The 17,503-nt window shown below is 41.9% G+C and overlaps 1 protein-coding gene across 2 annotated transcripts in view; it reads left to right on the forward strand.

Moving 5' to 3' along the window:
* The window catches only part of RAB31 (RAB31, member RAS oncogene family), a 151,515-nt gene extending 134,106 nt beyond the window's left edge, over positions 1 to 17,409 (forward strand). For both annotated transcript variants that reach the window (XM_005587186.5, XM_074022931.1), the window contains 2 exons: positions 209 to 318; positions 14,042 to 17,409. In XM_005587186.5, the coding sequence (XP_005587243.1) occupies positions 209 to 318; positions 14,042 to 14,136 (205 nt within the window). In that variant the 3' untranslated portion in view covers positions 14,137 to 17,409. The remainder of the gene's footprint in view (positions 1 to 208; positions 319 to 14,041) is intronic.
* Positions 17,410 to 17,503: the final 94 nt, after the last annotated feature.

Here is a 17,503-nt window from a genome sequence, read left to right on the forward strand (position 1 = left end):
CATATCTTCTCTTCATGGATACCAGAGACTGGGTTTTAAACTTTAAAAAGTCTCACTAATACTAGGCATCCATTCTTGCTGAGTGATTGAGTTATTATTCTACAAGAAGATAAAGGAGCTGTTGCCACACAAGCTGTTTGGTCTTTTGGGTGATTTGTATTTTACAGACGAGCATTCATTTCCTGTCTGTCTTTGACCTCTTTTCCAGGGAGGTTCCCCTGAAGGATGCTAAGGAATACGCTGAATCCATAGGTGCCATCGTGGTTGAGACAAGTGCAAAAAATGCTATTAATATCGAAGAGCTCTTTCAAGGAATCAGTAAGTACCTGAAATTGGTTTTTCAGTCCAATTGCATTTTTATGCTTCTGGGAGTCAAAGGATAACATTTTAGATCTCTGAAGTAGGACATTTCCTCTGTGTGAATTTATCAGATGCCATGGATACAAAATCTACAGCTGTGCAGTTGTTAACACCCACTTCTCTTACCCTCTCGATTCTAGAGTTCTACAATTCTGTACTCGAAGCTGTTCACTCTGAGTTCTGTAAATTAAAATGAAATAATCCTGTTGCAAAAATAATATTTATTTTAATTGAAAATTATGCATTCTATAGCATTTTATGTTAGTATATTGAGGGTAGGAGAGTTAAAATAGATAAGGTATAGAATTCAAAGTCACCCGTTAGATGGGATGACTTTAGGCAAACTGAGAGAACGTTCCAGTAATTTTTTTTGCCGGATAAACTCCTACAAAAAGTAATGTCTCCATTGTGTGTGACCCGAAATTGGGAACTGGGCGCAGGGTTGGTGTGTACAGGTACCACTTGTGTCTGGTGAGCTAATTATGGAGGTTGATAGCCTCCATCCTGGTCCCAGTGCTGGGTCCTGTGACGCTTACGGTATGCGGGCTCCCGGGGAATCACCTTATCAGCCAGAGCTGGTTCCCAGTTAATGGCCCTGCCAGCATATCTATCTGCAGCTGCGAGGCTTCCATCTCCACAGATTTAACCTTCATAGGTTCTCTGGTTGTGTCATTCTGTTCCGGATTCTGCCAGAGAAGTCCCTGCTGACTTCCCAGACTTTCCCGTCTGGGAAAACTGCTCTGAGACACCCTCGGGAAAGGTCGACCGGAGCATTATCAGGGACGTTGGGAGAAGTACAGGTGTTTGATGAAATGCTGGCCCTGAAGTTCCTGGAATATCCACCTTAGGAGGAGTTGAACCCCAAAACAGCAATTGTCCTCAAATATCTTAGCTCCAGACAACTCCAGAAGGGAGACTGATGGTTCGATCTCTCTCCTGCCTAAGGTCGTTTTTGTCAGAGCTCTCAAAGTCAGAGAAGCCGTGGCTTCCAGAACAGTTTTGATTTCCATTTAGCTGGTTCGAGTGCCTTACTTGAGACTCCAGGAACCCACAGGAGGGAGTCCTGTTTGTGTTGGTTTGATGGAGAATTCACTGCGGATGAGGAATTCTGACCTGCCTTACCTACACTATGCAGAGATATGCAAAAGAAATGTGCAAAAGAATGGCCCGGAGCCTCCCCTCCCCGGCCGCTGGCCCTTCCCTTCACTGGGGTCCTCACCCCCTTCCCTTCTTACCACCTTCCCTTTCTTTCCTGCTATGATTTCATACTCCCAACAGAATAGTTTCAGACTCCTTGCTCTGAATGGCTGAACTCTAGCAGGCTGGGGCTGGAATTTCATGTGGGAAACCCCACGCCCCCACACTCCTCTCCCTTCTCCATCGTGGGCAGCGGATACAGATGCTCTCTGGAGTTCTGTCACTCTGGGTGACATCTAAGTTTGGACTCGAACACATTACATTAGCCTCACATTTCCTCAGATTAAACTCATTCTCTTCTGGAGGTGTTAGGCTTTTCTGCTATGTTCAGCTATGAAACATTTTGTTTTTCATGGTGGTTTTAACGAATGACGCTAGATAGCTCCTGAGGACGATTGCCTTAGCACCTTCCATCCTTACAGCCCCGCGTATTCCTCAGAGCCCCCTCCTCTTCCCTAGCTCCCTGGCATTGGAAGTCCCCCAGCACAGAGAGCAGTGGTCAGCCAGGGGAGCCTGGTGCCTTCTGTGACCTGAACTTCAGCTTGAGGTCTCTGCACCAGCTGGGAGACTCTCTGAAGTTTATGAAAGTCATTATTAAAATTTTAAAAAATCAAATAAGGACCCGAAAGAGAGGAAGCCTGAGCAGGAAGTACTATACTAATATCATTTTTTTTTTTTTTTTCTTAAGACAGAGTCTTTCTCTGTTGCTCAGGCTGGAGTGCAGTGGTGCAATCATAGCTCACTGCACCCTCCACCTCCTGGGCTCAAGCAATCCTCCCACCTCAGCCACCTGGGTAGCTGGGACTACAGGTGTACACCACCACACCCAGCTAAATTTTGGGATTTTTAGTAGAGTCAAGGTCTCACCATGTTGCCTAGGCCAGTCTCATACTCCTGAGCTCAAGCAATCTTCCCCCATCGGCCTCCCAAAGTGCCAGGATTACAGGTGTGAGCCACCACACATGGCTTGCAGTAATAACTTAAAAGATATTTATCCAGTATAAATCCCTTCCTGTTTGTGACAGGGACTTTGAACAGTTTAATTCTTCAGATCCTGGTGGTCTACTTTATGAAAAAACAAGTGCTTTGCTTAAACATGGGTAATTATGGTTTCAAAGTAATTAATTCCTGTATAAACCATCAAATACCCACACCTGATCTTTCATGTCACCTAAACAATTGTTTGTTTCTGTTTCATTATACTTTGGTTGTAATTGCCTTAACAAAGAAAGCTTGTAAGTAAACAGTCATGGCAAAACCTCAGTCTGTCCATCTGTCTGGCTATCCATCTGTCTGTCTGTCTATCCGTCTATCTATCTGTCTGTTTATCCATCTGTCCATCCATCCATCTGTCTGTTCATCTGTCCATTTGTCTATCTGTCCATCTGCCTGTCTGTCTGTCTCTGTCCTTCTGTCCATCTGTGTGTATATCCATCTCTCTAGCTGTCCATCTGTCTATCCATCTGTCTATTCATCTGTCCATCTGTCTGTCTGTTCATCTGTCTATCTGTCCACCCGTCTGTCCATCTGTCCGCCTGTCTATCTGCATGTGTAAGTACTGGTGCCCATCTTTTGCCTCTTTTCTCCTTCAGGTGAATTTCTTCAGAATGGGATTCTGTAGCCTAATTGCAGGTTAATTTAAAACACACTTCCAAGTGCACCTAAATATATTGCAACAGACTTTTCATTTATTTTTCTTTTCCCTGTTCCTACTTATATTACATGTGCTCCTCCCTGAGCTTAAAATAGAACTACATATTGCTGACACCTAGGCTCCCCAAAGCAATGTTCCATAGTCAGCTATGCCTGGAGAAAAGATGCAATACAAAGTTCAGGAGCTGTGAAAATAAAAGCCCTTTAAAAAGGTGTGCTTAGACAAAATTAGTTCACACTGACTGGAATGAAGAGATGAATGTTTCTCTTTTGCATTCCCATAGTGTTCATAAACCAGAAATGAGACAACTGTGTTTTCTGAACATTGGCAAATACAGTGTCTAACTGGAGACTGCTTACAAAAATATGTTATCTTTGTAAAGACTGAAGCTACCCTGCAAAGGATTTAGGTGCTGCTCTGTTTGGGGTGATCTGTGCACAGTTTGTCCTCCTCATATATATTGTCGTCTGATTGGTATTCCTCCAGGCACCCTTTTCTAAATCACAGTTTTAGACCTACTGTATCTGCCTGCATGTGCTAATTCTCTTCCAGGCATTTCTACCCAGGGTTTGTTTATTTTTCTTCCTTGGGCTCTTACACACAAGGAAGAAAAGTAAAAACTTGAGGTTACTTTTGGTGTGTTCTGTCATTTTGACACTTACACATATTCTATCTTTAAATGATATTCCAAGCGTTTAGGTGTTCTAGGGAGATCGCAAGTTCTTTGGGAGCTTGTCTTTTGTATTCCCCATAAAGCTGAGACTAGTAAATGGAATGGTGCTAAATTCGGGGTTTCGAATTTGGATCTCCGTCCTCATCTCATGATATAAAGTGAAATGTAATCACTTTTCTCTGGGAATTTAAGGTTGAAGAACAGCAGATTAGACCAGCCTACTTACTCTTGATTCGTTTATTCACAAATAGATACTGTGCTCTTTTATGGGTAGGTGCCATGCTAGACCCTGGGGACGGCAAGGTGACAAAGCACAGTGACAGCGGAGAGGGGGAGACAGCTGCGGGTACAGTCAGATCGGTGTCTGGTGACTCTTGGTAATCAGTGCTGCGCAGCGAAGGAGCGGACTGTGAGAGGTTACTATGGGGCGAGGGAGTGGCTTTAGATTGGGTGGGGAAGGCCTCCCCGAGGAAATGATTTAAGCTGGACTGAAAAACAAGAAAAGGCCAGTGGGCAAAGAGCTATCGGGCAGAGCAAACTGCAGGAGCCAAGTCGAGGCAGGAAATGGCAGGAAACAGCCTGGTGCTTTTAAGGAAGAGCAAGGCGTGCAGTGGGAAGCTGTGGTGAGAGACTCAGAAGGGCCTTGCCATGGGGGTAAGGGTGATCTTCTGAAACAATTGGAAGCCCCTCAAGCTTTTTTTTTTTTTTTTTTTTTTGAGACAGAGTCTCGCTCTGTCGCCCAGGCTGGAGTGCAGTGGTGTGATCTCCGCTCACTGCAACCTCCGCCTCCCGGGTTCACGCCATTCTCCTGCCTCAGCCTCCCGAGTAGCTGGGACTACAGGCGCCCGCCACCTCACCCGGCTAATTTTTTTTTTTTGTATTTTTAGTAGAGACGGGATTTCACCGTGTTAGCCAGGATGGTCTCAATCTCTTGACCTCGTGATCCCCTTGCCTCGGCCTCCCAAAGTGCTGGGATTACAGGCGTGAGCCACCGCGCCCGGCCAAGCCCCTCAAGCTTTGAAAGCAGTAGTGCAGAGTGTCCAATTTACATTTACAAAAAAAGATCACACTTAGAAGGAGGAAGGTCTCTGCCTGTGACAGTCAGTTGGCGATTGTAGTAATCCAGGAGAGAAGTGGCTTGGATGGGGGTGGAGGAAGTGGAGCTGGATTTCAGAAATCTTCTGGAAGAAGAACCAGTAACACTGGAAGCAGATGGGGAATGAGGAAGACGGCATTACCAAGAATCATCCCCGGGTTCTGTTTCCCGGAATGAGGAGGATTGGCATAGGAACAAGTGCTCTGAGCTGGATTTGGTTATGAGCCTAGCATATAGGATTCTGGATTGTGGGGAACCCAAGTTTTGGTTTGTAGACCATTATTATTTTTTTATTTTTGGAGATGAGGTCACGCTGTATTGTCCAGGCTGATCTTGAACTCCTGGGCTCAAGTGATCCTCCCGCCTTGGCCTCCCAAAGTGTTGGGATTACAGGTGTGCGCCACCATGCCCATCTGGTTTGTGGATTTTAATTACTCTACTCAAATATCTTTTTAAAAGTATTTTAACTTTTCCTGAGGGCAAAGAGAGGTGGAGCTGCAGTCTCAGCAGAAAAATGTCTGGATTGAGGTGGGACCCAGCAAAATAGCTATGCTTTTGCTCTAGTTAATTTAAATATTGACTATGGCAGAGAAAGCAGGACTTTCTCCTGAAAATTATACTTGGAGACACTAGAGACATTAGACTAGGTTTTATATTTGTTGTTAGTTTGAGAGCAAAGTGAGAAACATTTGTTTTACTAAAGTGAATATATGGGCATGGTGGTGTGTGCCTATAGTCCCAGATACTCTGGAGACTGAGGCAGGAGGATCCTTTGGGCCCAGGAGTTTGAGGCTGCAGTGAGCTATGGTTGCGTCACTGCCCTCCAGCCTAGGCAACAGAACGAGATCCTATCTCTAAAACAAATAAAAAAGGTAAATATATTTAGAGGCACAAGCGTATTGGCTTGGAAAATTGGAATAGGGTGTTAATATGAAAGACAACAAGTTAAGACTTGTGGGTAGTAATCATGTCTTGTTCTGGAATCATTTGTTCACAGAGTGTTGTGCTATAGGCACCTTTGGTTAATAGCAGGTTTAAAAAATTTTAAAGCAAAGCAAAAGGTTTGCAGATTTTATAATAGTACAGCAAGCTGTCAGTGAAGGTAAGTTTAGCAGTTAAGGAACAAGGAAATGACAAAGACAAAGTTTGTCCACTTTCTTACCCCCAAAAACATTAATTGACCAAATGCAATCCACTTAAGAAAGTGGACAAACTTTCTTGCCCCAAAAACGTTAAGTCAGTGAATGTGAAATAATGTCATTTCAGCATATGGGCAAGTTGGGTCTTCAAAAGGCCTGTCTTTTATTCCAGCAATTCTAAAGAAGAAATTGGTCAGGTGTGCAAACATAATAACAAGATTTAACATGTATGGAGCTCTGATTCTGTGCTTTTGTGGCCATTGCTGAAATATATACTAGCTCATTAATGCACCCTTGATCCTATGGAGTAGGCACTGTTATAATCCCTATTTTACAGATGAGGAGATTGAGGCCTGGAGAGGCTTGTAACTTTCCCCAGGACACACAGCTAATAAGTGAGAGACAGGCAGGCAGGCTCCGGGGCACATGCTCTTAGCTTGTCTATATCGTGTCTCATTGCACAGCCTGGTTTATTGTAACATTATTCATGATAGCAGAAAACAGGAAATCACTGAACTGTCCAAAAGTTAGGAAATAGTTTTTAAGAAACCATGGTACACCGATATAAACGGGTAATTCAAAAGGATGACATAAATCTTTGCTGACATAAAAAGATAAATCGTGGAATGTGAAATGGAAGTTACAGAGCAGTTCATATAATATCCTGATTTCATGTATTTCATATTTCATAATATATTTTAGTATCATATTTCATATATTTCATAATATATTTCAATATATCATATATAATGATAAATAATATATTATTCCAAGAATATATCCTTCTTGGAAGGATACATATCAAAATGTTACCAGTGGTTGTTTCATGGTGGTCAGATACCAGGGAACTTAAAAAACACTTTATTATGTAAAATTTCAAACATATACACAAGTACACTGAATAATATAGTGAGCCATTGTTTACTCAGAACGAAACTTGTGTCATCTCTATCCCATCCTGTGCTCACCACCTGTATTATTTTGAAGAGAATCTCAGACATCTAATTTAATCTGTAAATATTTTGTCCATAGTTTTCTTAAACAATGACAACTATGTTATCATATGAATAACCAGAATACTGTTATATTAATTGCTATCACAAATAAACAGTCGGTGGTCAAATTTCCAAAAAGTTCATAGTTGTCATAAATGGTTTCTTTGCTTGCATGTTACCATTTGTTTACATCAGAATGGAAATAATCTCCACATGCTGGGATTAGTTGGTGTGTCTTTTAGGCCTCTCTTAAGCAATAGCTTTCCATTACATCTTTCTTTTTTCCCCATGTGCAATTTGTTTATCCAAGAAATTAGATCAGTTTTCCTGCAGAGTTTAAGACAGTATGGATTTTGCTGAGTTCCTTTTTTTTTTCCCTAAGTAGTATTCCGTTGCATGCATAAACCACAATTTGTTAATCTATTCACCTAATAATTGGATTGTTTCCAGTTTTGGGTGATAACCAGTAAGGGTGCTATAAGCATTCATGTACAAGTCTTTGTGTACGTAAATATCAAGGAATGGAATGGCTGGCTTATCTGGTAGGTGTGTGTTTAACTTTCTAAGATTAGAATGCCAAACTGTCTTCCAAGTGGTTTCACTACAATATATTAACACCACCAAGGTGTGGGAGTTCCAGTTGCTCCAAGTCCTTGTCAACACTTGGTACTGTCTGTTTGTAAAATGTTAACCATTCAAAAGGAAGTATAGTGGTATCTCATTGTGATTTTTGTTTGCATTTTCCTAATGACTAGTAATGTTGAGTGTCTTTTCATGAGCTTGTTTTCAATTTGTATAACTTGGTGAAGAGCCTGTTCAAATTTTAACCATTTTATATCGGGTTGTTTGTCTTCTTATTGTTGAGTTCTAAAGATTACTTATGTATTTTGGATACATATTTTTTATCAGATATTTGTTTTTCAATTATTTTCTCCCAGGCTGTGGCTTGTCTTCATTTTCTTGACAGTGTTGTTTGGAGAAAAGAGGTTTTTAATTATTGATGAAGTATAGTTTGTCAGATTTTTCCCTCTTGATTTGTGCTTTTTGTGTCTTATAGTTTCTAAATGTTAAAATAACAAAATTAAAGGGATACATCCATATAATGGAATATTATAAGGGATAAAAAGAAAATGAGCTATCAAACCATAAAAAATGTGGAAGAACCTTAAACGTGTATTGCTGAGTGAAAGGAGCCAATCTGAAAAGGCTACACGCTGTATGATTCCAACTACATGACACTCTGCCAACTACATGACACTCTGGAGGAGACAAAATTGTGGAGTCAATGAAAAGATCAGTGGTTACTGTAGGTTATTGGGGGAGGGATGAATTGGTGGGTCACAGGATTTTTAGGGCAGTGAAACTGTTCTGTCTGATACTATAATGGAGGATACATACTGTTATACGTTTATCAAAACCCATAAAACATACAGTGCCAAAAGTGAACCCTCCTGTGAACTATAGACTTTCCTTATTAGTAATGTCTTCAGCAAATATTGGTTCATCAGTTGTTACAAATGTTCCACTAAAGCAAGATGTTAAAAATGGGAGAAATTGGAGATGAGGAGAGGAAGGTATATGCCAACTCTCTATTTTTCACTCAATTTTTTCCCGTAAACCAAAAACTGCTTAAAAAATAAATAAAGTCTATCAATTAAAAAAAAGAAAGGGAAAGGTGCCTTTGAGTGGTAGGGAAGCCTAATGATTTTTTTTAAGGTTTTCTTTTTTTTTTTTTAACTTTAAGTTCCGGGATACATGTGCAGAACATGCAAGTTTGTTACATAGGTATACATACGCCATGGTGGTTTGCTGCACCTATCAATCCGTCATCTAGGTTTTAAGCCCTGCATGCATTAGGTATTAGTCCTAATGCTCTCCCTCCCCTCGCACCCCGTCCCCTGACAGGTCCTGGTGTGTGATGTTCCCCTCCCTGTGTCCATGTGTTCTCATTGTTTAACTCCCACTTATGAGTGAGAACACTTGGTGTTTGGTTTTCTGTTCCTGTGTTAGTTTGCTGAGATGATTTTAAAGTAGCTTATATCCCTCTGTGTTGGACACCTCGGCATTTTGGACCAATTGTGACCTCCCTGATTTCCCTCGTGTAGGTGCATCACTACTTCTTTACCTCCCTAGACTTTTAACTTCAGATTTTTTGGTCTTTGTCTCGACTCTCCCGCCTCTAGGCAGTTGTCACCTCCTGCCAAGCATCTTCCACAGTTTCCCTTTCCATCTGTGCTTCCTGTTTCCCCATGGTACATTTAAGGCTCACTTAATCCCTGACCTGGGCTTTCCAGGCCTTCTGACCCAATGAGCTTCTCACCTGAGAATCCATTCCAGTCCTATATAGCATGTAGCATGTTCCTCTTTATCCTAATATTCAGGGCCTTCTAGTAATCCTAATATTGTCTTCTTTGTGACAGCAAAAGGACAGTGATAGGGAATAACTTCAAGTAGCATGTGTGTGTCCCCCAGTTCTGCGTTCTTAGGACGATGTTCCATGATCGTGAGTCATTGCTGTGTTCCAGAGACCGCCTCTCTACATGGCTGGAGGCTAGAGGTCATTATCAGGAGTGAATACTGCCAAGTCCTAGCAAACTTGGTCAAGTTACTCATCTGGATGATTCAGAAAATCAGATCGAGAAATAGATGTTACACAGCAACTGCCAGCATTGCTAACACCAAACAAAAGATAGCCAAGCCTAGTAAATACTGGAACTGGAATGAAAGGAGAGAAGAACTACATACAGTGGAATTGTTAGGGGGGAATCAGCGCTCCCTGGTCTACTACACAGGGAAAGGGAACAGCCCCAGCTAAGCTTGCTGTTTTATTTTTGTTGTGTGTAAATGCATTACAGACCAGTTCAGAGCCAGGATAAAACTTACAGGCTAGGAATTTGTTTTCACATACTGTGTTCCTGTGGAATCATTTCTAAAACCTGCTTTTCCTCTAGGCTGTCAACTTTCAGGAAAACTGAACTTCAAAAAAAAAGTCCTTTAAACTTCTCCTAGACAGCATCTTACAAAATCCAAACCCTATTAAAATAAACACTCTGGCCTCAAATTTATGCTCAAGGACAACTTGTTCTGGAGGCTGAGTACTTAGAGCACATTTTGTAAGAGTGGAAACCTACAGGCGAGGCTCAGAGCCTTTTCAGATGTTTGTGTATATATTTTTGTCCTGCTGTATGCCCGTGTAAATAATACTGATTCAACAGTGTTCCAAGGTGATGACCTTGGTACAGAATGCCGTGGCCATTTTCCAAAACCATGTCTTTGTGTAAGTGCCTTGAACCTTCCGGTAAGTTCTGAATACCTTAGGCCCTAAGATCGGGATTTGCGTTCGGGGTTTGCGTGCTGGTTTCACGTTCTGGTTTCCTGGTGCAGGCTCCCTTCTCCTTTTAAAGGTGCCGGCCTCATTGTTAGGATCTGGCTTCCCTCTGTCTCTGCGTGGAAGCATTTCCTTCTCCCTGTGTTTGAGGTTGGCATGTGTGTGACTCATCGCAGGCTGGGAGTTTTGTAGATGAGCAGCGTGGGTCTGGGTCCACTGACTGAACCCTGAGAATCGACGGTGACCATGAATCACACAGCATTTCTCCCCGCCATGCAAAACCCATGAGCCGTGCCCAGAAGCCCTCGACTGCTGGGGACTCCCTCCATCTTCATTGCTTCCTCCGCTTTTAGTGACGGCCGTGTGTGTTCCTTTCCCACATTCGCTCTGTAAGTGAGGAAGGCTCGGAGGTTTTAAATAACTAGTCCGAGTTCAGTGAACTGGAATGCTGACTCTCTCACTTCTCAAGACTCTTTCTACCAAAGGAGAAAAATGAAGTCTGAGAAATGTTTTACTCTAATAAGTGAAATTTTGAATATTCCGAAGATAAAGGAGCCTGGCACTCCTAAGAAGCCAGGTTCAACAGCTGATTCAGGAGTACCGCTAAGAGTTCAAAACATGCAGGAGGGGAGTCTCCTTGAGACACAGCCAGGCCTTCCTCAATTTTGGATTCTAGGCATCAGTGCTCATTGCTGACTGGGGAGAGAAATGAGAGGCAGCAAAGAGGAAGGAGGTGGCAGAAAGCGAGGAAAGGTGTGGACAGACCGTCCTGGCATTCTACTTTGCTATCTGTACGCTCTTTGTTTCTAGATTTTCACTATACTTTTGTCATTTTAATAACTGCCTTACATATAAATTTTTTCTTTAATTTATATACTTTCCAAAGCAAAAAACTTACGGAAACAAGACATGAGGGAAGTAAAGTCGTGGAGGGCTAAAAAGCTAATCTGTTGTGCTAACATTAGAGTTAGCGTAAGGACACCACAAAGTTGATGTTAGCATAGGATGTTGATTTTGATACTGTAAAAAATGCTGAAATGTCAACTCCTTTTACTGATAAGTAAACAGCTCTTGGCTCTTGGCTAACTAGGGCAACAGCTATACCCACGAGAATTATAGTACTGTCCAAAAATATTTCAGGTGCAAAAGCAAAAGTCCTCCTCGGTGTGTAACACACTCAGGAGGCCCCTGAAATATTACTAACTTCAATAATGATGTCACTCGACACTGTCACCCCTTTCTCTTCAGGAGTAAGTAACTCTTTATTGGCAAGATCTGACTTGGCTAGATCTTTAAAGAGTACTGGTAGTCATTGGAGACTTCCTTCTCTATTTATCACTTAAGGTTGACCAAGTAGAAGAGGCATTTTGTTTACTCCCTTTTAATTGTGATAAATTTTAAAGAATAGCTTGTCCAGAAAAGGAAACTCATACTTAGGTCTCCTTTGCTCCTGGGTTAGGACTGAAGTGTTTTGGGGATGGCCTGCAAAAGCCGCGTAGCTCTCTGTTGGCTACGCAAAACGGCAAAAGCCACAGCTGCAGGAATTGTAGCAGGCTTTTCATTTGCTTCATCGTCAAATGAAGATCTCTACTATTACTTTTGAGTTTGGAGTTAAATGCTGGTGACCTTCATCTTTATGCTTAATTAAGCGTTGGTGACTGTCCATACCATCTGATCTACGCAGTGTATTATTACCTTTGAAATCAACTCTTTGTGTCCCTTGTGGAAATGCACCTCTCCTGGGGTGTTTTTGACTCTCTCTATGGTAATTGGGTAACATCCACTTGCATTAAGACTTTGTCAGGGCTCAACACATGGTCCGTATTCCGTGCTTTCAGTGCGTGTGCAGATTCTCCTCTTACTGGTTTTCTTAGACTGTACTGTTCTCTAAGCAAATGCCCATGTGTGATTTTTTTAAGATGTGGTGGGGAAAAATAAATCAATAGCACAACCAAAAAAAAAAAAAAGACCTCGTCTTTAGAACCAATTTCCCTTTCACTTCTAATTACTGGTTCCTTAGCAAGCAAGTACACTAGCCTCTATATATATACACACATACACACACACACACACACACACACACACACATATATATATTCATTTTAGGCTAGGCCTGGTGGCTCATACCTGTAATCTCAGCACTTTAGGAGACCAAGGTGAGAGGATCACTCAAGGCCAGAAGTTTGAGACCAGCCTGGGCAACATAGCAAGACCCTATCTCTACCAAAAAAAAAAAAAAAATTATCGGGGCATGTGATGGCGCACACCTATAGTCCCAGCTACTCAGAAGGTTGAGGTGGGAGGATCCCTTTAGCCCAGGAATTCGAGGTTGCAGTAAGCCATGATCAAGCCACTGCACTTCAGCCTGGGTAACAGAGTGAGGCCCTGTCTCAAGAATAAAACAGAAACCTCAGTTTAGAGCTAGTGTTTCATGCCTTTTTCAAGGGGGATAGAAAAGTAGCAGAGAGAGCTAATGTGGTTTAATGGGAAGAGCACAGGCCTTGGGACCCATGAGGAAATCAAGGTGTAGATTATAATCAAAGCACCAGCTCTACTACTGCCTATTATTGATGGAACTTTCAGCAAAGCGCTCAAGTTCTTGAGTCACAGTGAAATGGTGATAATAACGACCATTGCGTCAAATTCACAGGGCGAGGTGAGGATGGTGTTTGTGAAAATCTTTGAAAACTGGGAGCCGCTAAGGTTATTTCCAGATTGCATTGCCTTTTTTCAGAGAACAATTTTATTGAGATAAAATTCACATACCATACATTTCACCCATTTCAAGTGTACAATTCGGTGGTGTTTGGTATATTCACAGATCCATGCAGCCATCAGCACAGTCAATTTTAGAATAATCACCTCATAAAGAAACCCATACCCTTTAGCTATCATCTCCCTGGCCCCTTCTATTGCCTGATTAATTTTTATTTTGTGTTTATTTATAGAGACTCTCTGATAATTTTTAAAATTAAGTTAAGTAAAAATAAGATTACTTTGTGGATGACATTAAAATACTGTTTCCTATGAAAAGTGTCTCTGTAGAGCTTTCCAGTTAATGATCTAAATGCCTTGGCAGGACGAGGGCTGATGAGCTGAGTGTTAGTAAATGACATTGCTAGGAAGATTACAATTCAAATCCATTTCTATTTTGAGAAGCAGAAAAGATAGATGAGTACTCACTGTTACTGTTGAAGTCACGGTACCATGAAAGCTGCTCATTAAATCAGGACGGGTCTGTGGGAAGGCAGGGAGGGAAGAGTGCGCTGATGAGCCGAGGCTGGGTGGGAACTGTCCCCAGGAGTGGATCTTCCTAGTCCAGGAGATCCACACCATCGAGAAACTGCTGGACTGTTCCTCACCTGAACTTCCTAAGCCCATGAATTGGGCTTCATGCAGCAGAACTAGGGAGGAAAGGATAGGAGGAAGAAGGAAGGGAGGGAGGAAAGGAAGGAAGGAGAAAGGAGCCCTTCCGGGAGCACCTCTATTTTCTGCACAGCCCAAACATTAAGCAGGAGTGTTGAAGCAGAGTGAAAATCTGTGTGTGCAGTGTTGGCTATGGGAAAGGGAACTCACCCTTGGCCTCCTTTTTGTTCTAGGCCGCCAGATCCCACCCTTGGACCCCCATGAAAATGGAAACAATGGGATCAAACTTGTGAAGCCAACCAGTCAAGCCAGCCGCCGGTGCTGTTGACCCAAGGGCCGTGGTCCGTGGTATGTGGTACTTGAAGAAGCCAGAGCCCACATCCTGTGCGCTGCTGGAGGACGCTATGCTCGGTGGCCTGGCACCTCACTTTGAGAAGAGTGAGCACACTGGCTTTGCATCCTGGAAGACCTGCAGGGTGCGGGGCAGGAAATGTTCCTGAAAATGATTTTAGAAAACCATGGGAAAACCCACCACACCACCACAAAATGGCCTTTAATGTATGAAATGCACACAGAAGGGAAGTAGTTGCATTTTTGCTAAAAAAAAAAAAAAAGAAAGAAAGAAAAAGAAAAAACCTTTAAAAATTCTTGGATGTACAAAAGTCTTACTGCCTTCTTATGTGTGTGGGATTCTAAAGTGGTGTTCCACTCAGATTTCCTGTGCTGCCTATCCAAATTCCAGTAACTACTTCAATGTCATTGCCTTTGTTACCTAACCAACCTTCACTGAAAGGCAAATTCAATTCAGGAGGTTAGTTTTTAGCTAGCTTTGGAAGCAAGCCTTTATTTATTACTTTTCAGAAGGAAATCAGAGAAGTGTCAGTGGAGCGCCACTCAGACTGAGACCTGAGCTATTACAGAAGCCAGGAAAAGTGTATTAGAAACTGTTGTCTACACCACTTTGAATTGGTGAACATTTTTCTAAGTTATGGTCATATATACCCAAACAAACCAAATCAAACTAAATTATTGCATATAATTTTGGGATCGGGTGGCCTAGTTTGAAAGAGTGATTTAAGTAATTACCATGTAAGTGGTGAGAGATGCAGGATATACACGTTGTTCAAGAGACCACCCGACATGCATCTCCTCCGCAGGAATACATTCCTCCTCTCTTAGAGAATTTAATGCACATAGTATTACTTTACTAAGAGAATATCTCTTGATGTCATATCTAGGGGAAGAGAATTAACTGGAATTAAATTTAATGTTTGAATCTAAATCATTGGGCAAACTTCTAATAATAGCAATTAATAATAGGTTACAGGAAAACCGGCCAGAGGAAGTATCAGCACTTTAAAATTCTAGACCCCCAAAAAACTACAAAGTCAGAAAAAATATTTTTATGTTTCTAGCTTGAGGAGAAGGGTTTTAGGGCTAACCAGAGGTCCGACCCTGGAATGCCAAGGAACTGAGACTGGGCTTCGATGAAAACCTTCCTTTTCAGATTCCCTGTCTGCTCAATTAATTAAAGATGTTTGAATCCAAAGGAAGTAAAGGACAAAAAAGTGTGGAAAGGAAGATAACTGATTCCTACTGAAAATTCAAGTTCTATTACCATTCTAACGTTCATAAAAAGTTGAGATCAAGAAGCAGTTGATTTCCTGCCAGGGCTTATATTAGGGGGTGATTCTTAAAGGACATTAGGATTGGTGCTCAGAAATGGTTAATCATGCTGTGTGCTAACCAGGGCCAGCTGGTACCTTCTTTGCCATGAGCATTCAAGGGACAGCTAACCTTTATTGACAATCTATATTGTGAAAGTCAGGAAAGATCGTGAGCTGCTTGGATTAAAGACCTGGCACTTCAGTTACTCAGCACGCCTCCACGTCACTCAACTTAAGAGAGTTCATTGACAGTGTTAGGATGTGAAGGCTGGAAAACATTTATTTTGCTTCAAGAGTTCCATTTGGCTCTCCCAAATAGGTACCTCAAAAACTGTTAGCAAGTGGCATTTGGATGTCTTGGCAAGACCTTTTGCAGGGATTTTTAGGGTTTTTTCCACCTTGTCCACATTAATGATTGGCATGATTGTGCTTGCAGGCCAAGAAATGATCATACCCTTGTCAAAGGTAAAAAAAAAAAAAAAAAAAAGAGTTGAAAATTGAAGTGACCTCTTTCCAGCTGACATGCAGGCTTATTTTGTAACCTTTCCTCATCCAGTTTTCCCTGAGAACCTGAGTTTATCTCTTGACAGCTGTTCAGGTTTTCAGCTGAGGGGTAAGTATCCTACCTGAGAGTTTTGCATCTTTGGGCTGGGTTTGCAGTGGTTGTGTTTTGCACAAAATGTCTAGTCTTAGCCACACGTAGTGAGCTACCCACTAATGAGCCCATGGTTTTATTTCAAAAGCACATGAGGGTGTGAAACCACTCTGTTGCCTTTCTGTATTGCCTTAGCTATTCAAGCCAGTCAGAGCACAATGTATATATTCTCATCAGCACTCAGAGCAGCCGGTGAAGAGAGGAGATCACACTTGGGCACACTGGGATTCACATAAACATCGTATCTTCTCTGTGGATGCTGAGGCCTTGTCTACAATGAGGCTTTACAGCCTTCCTTTGTTTTGGCTCGGGATTACTTCCTGGCTGTCTAATAATTGAATCATAACCACATAATATTATGTAAAGGCCTGGAAATTACTGTTGCCAAAAAAATGTCATGTAGTTTCATGTGATGTAGCATCCTTGGCATCGTTTTCCAAAATTTGTTCTTTCTCCCTTTTTTTTTTCTTTCATGCGTGGCATGAGTGTGTATCTGTGTAAATATGATTGTATATGTGTTACCGCGACATATAATGCATTTCACTGGCTGAGTTTGGCCCCTAGCCATGTGTTAATATAAGGTAGCCATGGCTTCTCAGAGGGATGACTTCCCAGTGGAAATCTCCGAGAATGGCAGTGGAGTTGTGCAAGCATTATACGTCGCCACATAATTGACTTGCCATTTTATGGTTAAAAATGACACATTAGGCTGTTGAATATGACGTTACCTTGCAGACCAAAAGGTTGAAGGCCCGAAACTAACTTTTAGCTAACAATAAGGGCTGTGCCCCAGTGGAAACTGAGTTCATTTTCTGAGAAAGGTTTGGATGACTGAAATATTTCCTCTACAATCAAGGACCTTGACATGTGATGGCTGAAACTGAGCTTTTTTGTGTGGGCTTCGGTTCTCACTGTTCTGCAATGCTCATGGCAAGTTGAATGGTGAGCTAGCTTAGAAATTAAAGGTCTCTGAGCTGTATTCAGATCGATTGGGTATCTAGCTTACCGTTTTAACATCATTTCGAAACCAGACCCCATAATCCGATGGCGCTGCCCTGTTGTGCAAACTGCTCCCTTTTCTCGTGTTTTTGTAAAGAGCTTCTGTCTGGGCCGGACCCAGCTCTTGCACAGACAAGACACCGCTGCAGTCAGCTAGGACCTTTCCGCCATGTATTCTGTTCTGTAGTAAAGCATTTCCATCAACAATGCCCAATTGTATCTGTTATTTTTGGTTTAACACACACTGATTCATACTAATAAATATTTTAAGTTTTATCAAGTTTGTCTTTTTCTTATTACAATGTTCAGTAGAATCATGTTTTAAAAATCACAGTTAACTCAGAGAATGATGATTCCCCAGGGAAATGTGCGCA

The sequence above is a fragment of the Macaca fascicularis genome, chromosome 18 (genome assembly GCF_037993035.2).
Source record: "Macaca fascicularis isolate 582-1 chromosome 18, T2T-MFA8v1.1".
NCBI classification, from domain to species: domain Eukaryota; kingdom Metazoa; phylum Chordata; class Mammalia; order Primates; family Cercopithecidae; genus Macaca; species Macaca fascicularis.